This window comes from Argentina anserina, chromosome 2 (assembly GCF_933775445.1).
Source record: "Argentina anserina chromosome 2, drPotAnse1.1, whole genome shotgun sequence".
Lineage (NCBI taxonomy): Eukaryota > Viridiplantae > Streptophyta > Magnoliopsida > Rosales > Rosaceae > Argentina > Argentina anserina.
Window position 1 is genome coordinate 11,251,828 of NC_065873.1, and position 8,617 is coordinate 11,260,444.

Genomic DNA, 8,617 nt, shown 5'->3' on the forward strand with positions numbered 1-8,617 from the left:
CTTACTTTTTGTTACCTCTTATTTAGTGTGTTTTAGTTTTTTTTGTATGAATAAGTGTCTAGGTAGAGCTTATATCGAATATGAGTGAATTGATGATGAAATCGTACTAAGTATTGAGAATCTTTGTTGAGATATGATTCCTTGTTCGAGTAGGATTCATCATTTCCTATTTCCTTATTTCTAACGTACTTATTCTTATTAGGAAAGACAAATCCATGTTGGAGAAGGAAAACAATCTTAGTTGCGCAAGGAAAGAGGAGAGACTAAAAATCAGTTTCTTAATAGGATAAGGAAAGACCGTGCGACATAGATGGATTCCTATTGGGAGCTGGATTCTAAATCCAAGTTGGAGATGGATTTCCAAGGTGTATATGAAGAGATTTTCGTGCATATAAATTAGAATTATCAAAAAGAAGATATGCACTTAGAAGCCCAATCCATGCAAGAATCAGAAATCTGTTAGAATTCATACTCCAACTTCGACAAGCTCCCCTAGACAGCTCAGAACGAATTAGAAGACGTGCCATATATGGATAGAAAGCTCTACGAGTCTATTTTCAGTAGGATTTGAAATCGCATCAATATCTGATTCATACATGGAGATATGACCGAATCTTTACTCAGAGGTCCAGTGGGCTCATTAGAATTATCTCAGCCATTGATTTGCTTTTGATCTAAGGGTTGTAAGGGAAAGTTGGGGCCTTGTTTCTCCTATATATAAAGGCACGAATCTACATCAGAAATCATCATCAATCCTTGCACCAAGTACTAGCCAGAGCTCTGCCCAAACACATTCATTCCACCAAGAACCCTAGCACTGAATTCCTTCAGTCCTTCACCATATTTCTACTCCTAGGCGCGTAGCATAGGATGTCCATTCCCTTGAAGATCTCTTGTTATCTTGACTTAAGCTGCGAAGGATAATTCAAAGTGTAACTCTATGTTTTTCATGTCTAGGATTCGGTGTCTACTGTTTTTGTTCTTGAATGATTTATGTTTTGGTTTTGTTAAAGTGTATTTTGATTTTGTCTATGAGATTGTTATGACTTTCAAATGATGTATTGAATTAATGATTTCGATTTCTATACAATGATTTTAGGTTTTGTTGCCGTGTGTTTCTGTTCAATAAACTTAGAGAATTTTCGGTGTTCATATGAAAATATATGTGATTGATGCACGTAGTAAGATTGCATATCTTAATCAACCAAATATATAAATATTTAGGATGCGCGTAGTAGATGTATATATTTCACCTTATGGTGTTGGTGGCTACTTCTAGTAGTGCACGCAAGCTTTTTTCGCCTGTGAGGCGATGTGGTATGCATGCAATGCCACGAAAGCATGTTACCCTCTCCATTAACGTGACGTGACGGTTTCAGGAGTATGAAAGTACATATAGATTTTTGCCCGAGGGGCACATGGGATGATAAGATGATTTTATAATGACTAGTGGGCTAGTCCATTTGTAGAGCTTGAGATGATGTGGTGGGGCTAGTCCAGTTTTTGGTATTTATTCAATATATTTATGTGATACATGCATGCATTGGAGTTTTACTTTGATAGTTGAATTTTGGGGAAAATCTTACGTTATTTCATTTTCTTTGTATATTATATTCGTCCACTCACTCTAACGTTTTAAATACTTTTTCCCATGGGTCCTTTGTTTTCAAATGCCCAGTTTGCAAGCTTATCAACTTCCCTTAGTAACAGCCAGGACATGAGTCTGTTATCGAGTATCCATACATGTAGGTTACCTGTTTAATCTACAAGTCACCGTATTTATTTGTAGTTGCTCTGATTACCATGGGACGTAGAACTTTATGGAGTTGATATTTTAATTTCGAGTATGTTGTTTAAGATTGTGGTTCTATGATGTATAACTGTGAAGGAGATGACTATTGTGTGGTTTGAAATTGTAACACCTCTAAATTCAGAATAATAAAATTTCGAATTTAAGGATATTATTATTCTAAAATAACTTCAATAAATGAAATTACATTACAGTAGCTGAATATCTCAACCAAGTTTAACAACAACTCGGTTTACAAACTGTAATACATAAACATAATTACACGATGTAAAGATGTACAGTTTAGCATCTCTCACAAACACCTCACCAGAACTAAAAATGGAAACTGAATTAAAAACAATTCTCAGCTGTCATGCAGTGCACCCCTCCTATCATAGCTACTAAGAAGTACCTGCAGCACTACCCCCTGCACTATTGATTGGTACACCGGGATTGTAAACATAATCCGGTCAGCTTCACAGATGGTATGAGTAAATGAAAAGAAATACTCGACAAACATGCATCTATGACAAGTTCTCAAATATTATCATAATCACCACATTCTGACAATAATAACCACAGTATTATCATTAACACACTCAGTCACTGTCATCACCACAATAACGCTAGCGTCATCTGTGATGACGCACATAACAATGGAGTCATTCATGAGTCGGTCAGCACTTTGCTCTCATGAATGGTTCTCCACAATAATAATCATGAATCAGTCAACACTTTGCTCCCATGCATAATAGGCACAAACTAGAGCTCTAGACTAATCTTCCCCAACCCGACCAAGGTATGGTTCTGACACTGCCTATCACCACTTTGGCGTAACAATCAAAATAACACATTGTTGCCTCTTTGGCAAAAACTATTTAAACGACTCACCCACCCTAGTCCAAAACACCACAACAATAACATCAATAATACCATAAGGTACATGTTAACGTTGTGATAACACTTGATACAGTATGCCGTGTTCCTTGTGGATGAGATACGCCGTACTCCTTGTACTTTCCCTGTCACAAATGGCACACGTCGTCAGAGTAGAGACCACGGTGGCGTGGTCTTCGACTCTCCGATGCTTAAGTTAGGATGATGGTAATTTATGCAGAGTAATAGTGGAAGATGTCGTGTACCTACCTTATGAGGTCAAGAGTTTGACCTTTTATTGTTGAGTTGAGGTAGATCATTTACCTATCTTTCGGTGTGGGACGAGGTCCGATTAAGGTGTTCTCTGGAGTCTTTTTTGAGATGCGCCTGGCATGTCCGTAGTCAGTTTGGGCCGCGGGGAGGCCCATTGCGTAGCTAATGCGGCTGACTCGTTGTTAGTATTGTAAGACTGTGCTATATATTAACCTTAATGCGCTGATAGTTGTGCTGATTATGGCGGGCATAAGCCTATGCCAACAAGTCCCCCTAAGTTCCCAGTCTATGGAGGTAATTTCTTGACTAGGGAGTTAATATTTAAGCGTTTCGCCATAATCAGCAGTGGGTCCCACTGACCCTCTCGTAGTCCCCCCACTCCACGGTTAAGGAATGCCGAGTTGTTTATGGTGTAATGGGCCGTGTCGAACCTCTCTGGCTGTTGGTTGGTTCCAGTGCTTCCGTTATAGCCAAGTGAAGTGTGTAGTGTGTTTCATCGCTCTCTTTGAGCGTAGTGCGTCCGTCATAGCGTAGTAAATTCTTACGTGTAGGACGTCTTTTATCGATATCTTTGAGCATAGTGCTTCCGTCATAGCGTAGTAAATTCTTACGCGTAGGACGTCTTTTATCGCTATCTTTGAGCGTAGTGCGTCCGTCATAGTGTAGTAAATTCTTACGCGTAGGACGTCTTTTATCGCTATCTTTGAGCGTAGTGCGTTCGTCATAGCGTAGTAAATTCTTACGCGTAGGACGTCTTTTATCGCTATCTTCGAGCGTAGTGCGTCCGTCATAGCGTAGTAAATTCTTACGCGTAGGACGTCTTTTATCGCTATCTTCGAGCGTAGTGCGTCCGTCATAGCGTAGTAAATTCTTACGCGTAGGACGTCTTTTATCGCTCTTTTTCGAGCGTAGTGCGTCCGTCATGGCGTAGTGAATTCTTACACGTAGGACGTCTTTTATCGCTCTTTTTTTAGCGTAGTGTTGTAGGCTGAGAGCAGCGCGATTCGCACTGTGGACAACACGTGTCGTGCATGCATTGGGCGGATGTGCCGTGAACGATTCAATTTCGTGGGGGGTGACGTTATCCGAGAAGACAGTTATTGCATGTAGTTAATGCGTGTGTAATCGAAACATTACCTCGGTAACTCATGCCACGTGGCGAGATCTGGAGCGATGTCTCTTGGGTCGACGGGTAAGATATGAGTAACGGTTTTCTGGATCTGACGGTTAAGGAGTGCTTTTGAGAAATCAACGGGCGAGATGTGAAGGGATGTTTACTATAAAAGGGTGAAAGGGATAGGATGGCTATCATTATCGACAGTTCCAAGTTTTCGAATTCTAAAAAACTCTCTCGTTCCCCCTCTTTTGCTCTCTACGGTTCTCCTTCAAGCTTTGGACGGAAACGCATCAGGATCTTTGTGTGAATCGGCTTTTTGAGGTATGTTTCTGATCAGAATCTTCTTTAAACGTTTTGTGGCTTTGGTTGTTTGTTGGTGGATTTGTGGTTATAGGGTAAATTAGTGGTTGTGGGTTTGGGTTTTTCTGGCAAATTGGTAGGTTTTGGGTCTGTTTAATCTTTGGATGGGTGTTTTCCGGCTAAGTGGGGTGTTTGTACGGGTGGTGTTGATGAGTTTTGGCCGTTAACTGGGTTTGAAGTTCTTCGTGTTCTTCAAACTCTTTCTTGCGAGGTTCGTATGATAGATTTGATTAACTTTCTGACTTCTAGTTATAGGTTGTTCGCCTTTGACTTCGGTGTTGCTTGCTGCGGCGTAATGCCTAGGATAAATATACTAACTGACAGCGATTCCGCCCCTGCAGAGGGAAGTTGGTCCGCGTCGTCAACCTCTTGGTCGTGGACTAGTGAATTGGAGGCCAACTATTTGGAATTGGTGCGGCGAAGTTGTGGGAACGACTTACGCCGTGAAGATCGTGCCGCTGTCTTTGCAAGAGTGCTAGCGAATTGGAAAACGAGTAAATCGTCAGGCACCATGGAGTCACGACATGAGGAGGTTGGAGAAAGTGAGGCGAATCTTGCTCCGGGCCAAGATCAAGGCGCATTGGAACGTATCGCGAGTGCCTCGGGGACTAGTACTTCGGGCCCAACACTGAGTCCGGCGCCTGTAAGGCGTTGGCTGGACGACGTAGTGCAGAGGTCAGAGGTAGAAGAACCGCATGGAGCTGACTCCGCCGCGGTGGATGGCTACGTGGAGGAGTTCAAGTTGCCTGCCATGATCGTTGCCCGTGCAATTCGGCGTGATGAGTTTGGCTCCATGCTACCTGATGGGTACGCGCTGGTTAGTCCTTCCGTACTACGGCTTGGGGTAGAGTTGCCATTGGATCCGCGCCTGCAGTGTCTTGTGGCTGAGTTTGGCTTGGCTTTTGATCAAGTCAGCTACAACATGTGGCGAGTCCACCTCTCAGGGTGTTCGTTTCCTACTGCGGCAGAGGCACTCCATTTTTTCAAGGTAGATTATAACCAGCGGAATGGTAACGGAGGGACCGCGCGGTTTGTGAGACGAGATGAGCGTAGTGAGTTCCAAGTGTTGGAGAACTGGCCCACCTCGGAAGCCAACTAGAGGAAAAATAGCTTCGTAGTAGAAAGGGGATGGGAATACGGGCGTATTAATGGGGTAGAGTATCTCCCGGAGAAGCGTATTCCCTCGCGGTTTCAAGTCATTAACTGTAGGTCTTAATGTTCTACTAAATATTGTTGCTACGGAATAACTGCTTACTGATGCGCTCTTTTTTTTTGTTGCGCAGCGGGAAGGAGGTTGGTGCTGTCGGAGCAGGAAGTCGATCGCGTGAATCGCGTGACATACCTTTGGAGGTGTCAAGGTGAGGACCTAGTCCACGATTTGAAGGTACTGACGAACCCGTATCTCTTGTTCGAGCAAGGATTACTACGTCGCCATTGTAAGTAAAAGTGCTACGCTCTCAGTTTTCTATTCTTTGTTTATGGCATACTAATCTGTTGCTACGTGTACAGCTACGACACTTTCGGTGAATAGGAATTTCGAGAAGTCTGAGCGTACCTGCTACGCGAGGTTTTTGCAGCAAGAAGATCCCAACGTAACGCCAGATACCGAAGGGTTAGCTGTGACAATGTTGCGACGCGTGATGTCGAAGAAAGTAGCGGCGTCCACGAAGAAGGTGAATGCACCCGCGAAGCGGGTCGACTATTCCACGCAGGTCGTAGATCTGCCTGTGCCTTCTCATGAAAGCCTGCCAAACGAGCAAGGGTTGCCGCGTCGGAGCGACGCAGAAGGAGTAGGCCGCATCGTCCTTGATCCGCAGTTGGCTAACCCGGCGGAGTCCCAGGAGGCCGGAAGAAGGAAGAAGGTGCAGAGGGCGGGCGCCTCTTTGAGGAAATCGAAGTCGTCTGCTGCTCCCGAAGATGTGGAGAATGTTATGGTGGAGGTTCCTCCGCCTAAAAGACAGAGGACTACGCAAATGGCGCCTATCACCTTTACAGAATCTCGGGTCTACGAGGATCTGTCAGCGTTGGACCGTAGTCCTTTGAGCCAACTTGGAGCTCTGGAATTGGAGAAGCTAGTCTTACTCAGTTAGCATGCCGGGCTCGGAGGATTGTGGCGGCCTGAAGGGTCTGATCTTGACCTGCGAAGTCCGCTTGGTCTTGCTGCAACGAAGGCAGCAAAGATGGTGTTTAATTTGCTCGACGCGGAGCGGGATACCCTTGAGACGCAGCGCCATCTTGCCGAAGTGGTTGAGCGGGATAGCAATCACGCGACAAGGGTCTTACTGCTGGAAAATGACTTGGGTCTTACTCCAAGAGGACGTTCGGCAGGAAGTTGCCCGTTGGGAGGTGGCTGAGTCGCTGGCGTAGCAAATGGTCTCAGAGAGAGATGCGGCGCAATCTGCCCTTGTTGAGGCCGAGGAACTTGTCAGGCGGGTGAGGGAGGAGGCGGAGATTGAAAAAGTCCGCGTAGCGGAGGAAGCTGCAGCTAACGCAGTGGCTGCCTTCAAATCATCCACGGAAATGACCAAGTACCTGGAAGGGTACTACGTCACGGCTGTGGGTGATATGAAAGCGCAGTTTCAGGAATTGGAGATGCTGGATCCCGCTGACTATGAGGTTCGGCTGGTAGAGAAGGGCTTGGAAGCGCCGCCAATGCCACATGAAGTGACTCCGCCCTTTTCCCAGCCTGCTGCTGCTGAGGCCAAAGTGCAGAGGGAAGATGGTAAGAAAATTTATGACTCTTCTTCTTCTGGTTTATCTTGTGATAATGACATGTCTGATTCTAATCCGGAGACCCCTTCTCCTACTCCTCCTTCTCAGAGCATCAGGATGCACAACCGCCGCAAGGCGAATCGGGGCAAGCGGCGGAGCTAGAGGCTGCGGGTACCAGTGATGCGGCCTGAGGGATGTCAGCTTATCAAGCTACGAGGGAGGAGTAGGATGGGGTGTACAAAGACTTAGCGTAGCTGGAGAGCAACCCTTGTCCCCGTAGTGCTTCATTATCTGTTTCATTTCTGTACTTTTTTGCGTTTTCCCTTCTGTAATGGCCTTTGTGCCGAACTCGCTATCTTTAATGAATAGAAGTTGTTTTTTTTCGTCCAAGTGATTTCGTTTATATCATTGCCGTAGCAACGTTATGTGATTGTTATCGTATGCTTGTGGCTACATGCTTAATCTTTGTTGTGCGCACAATGAAATAGTCTGTCGAAGGAATTTAATTGCCGTAGTACGCTAGCGTAGTAAGGATCAATGGTTTGAAAAATTCCTCATTTCATTGATAGCCTGGCCGTAGCCATTTTGTACAAAGATAGCTTTGGCAGTGTGCCATAAGTACTTTAACAGTCCGAGTCCCTACGTGTTGCGCTACGCGCGAACCCCTACTTGTAGTAGTACTTAAGCTGTTCCATGTTCGAAGGGTGGGCTAATCTCTCTCCGTACTTGTCCTCTAGGCAGTACGTGTTTGGTGCCACGATTTCGACGACTTTGTATGGTCCGTCCCATCTCGGGCGTAGTCCAGTGACCTTTGCTTGGACATTCTTTAGGACTCAGTCGCCTAGTTGAAGTGTCCTGCTCTTGACTCTGGAGTTATAGAAGCGTGCCATGCGCTGTTTGTTCAGAATGTTGTGACGGTGCGCTACGATGCGCTTCTCTTCCAAGAGATCTTTATCAATTTGCGTATTTTCGAAATTGGTGTCGGGGTCGAACAGCAAAACCCGTTGTGTTGGCTGGATTACTTCGATGGGAAGGACTGCTTCCGTGCCGTACATTAGGCAGAAAGGAGTTTCGCCCGTGGCTTCTGTTGGTGTGGTACGGATTTCCCATAGTATTTCGTCGAGTTTTTCGGGCCAAAGTCCTTTGGCTTCATCCTGTTTTTTCTTAAGGAGGCATTTGATCAACTTGTTGGCGGCTTCTACCTGCCTGTTAGTTTTGGGGTGTGCCACAGACGCGAATTTGAGCTTAGTCCCTCTTGCCCTGCACCATGTGATGAGGTGGTCGTTATTGAATTGTGTGCCGTTATCTGTGATGATAGACTCTGGCATACCGTGGCGGTAGAAGATGCTGCGTTGCAGGAAGTTTTGGACCTTCTCGGTTGTGATGGCGGTCAGGGGCGTGGCCTCGATCCATTTGGAATGATAATTGATGCACACAATGACCCACTTGAATTGGCACTTCCCGACGGGAAGCGGGCCTATCAGATCCAT

The 8,617-nt window shown here is 45.3% G+C and overlaps 1 protein-coding gene across 1 annotated transcript; it reads right to left on the bottom strand.

The window, feature by feature from the left end:
• Positions 1-7,960: 7,960 nt before the first annotated feature.
• On the bottom strand, positions 7,961-8,617 carry LOC126783941 (uncharacterized). The gene has a single exon (XM_050509469.1). It carries the CDS (start codon positions 8,615-8,617, stop codon positions 7,961-7,963), a length of 657 nt encoding a protein of 218 aa, XP_050365426.1.

Coding starts and splice junctions, on each gene's coding strand:
- LOC126783941 (XM_050509469.1), bottom strand. CDS start 8,617: ATGGATCTGATAGGCCCGCTTCCCGTCGGGAAGTGCCAATTCAAGTGG.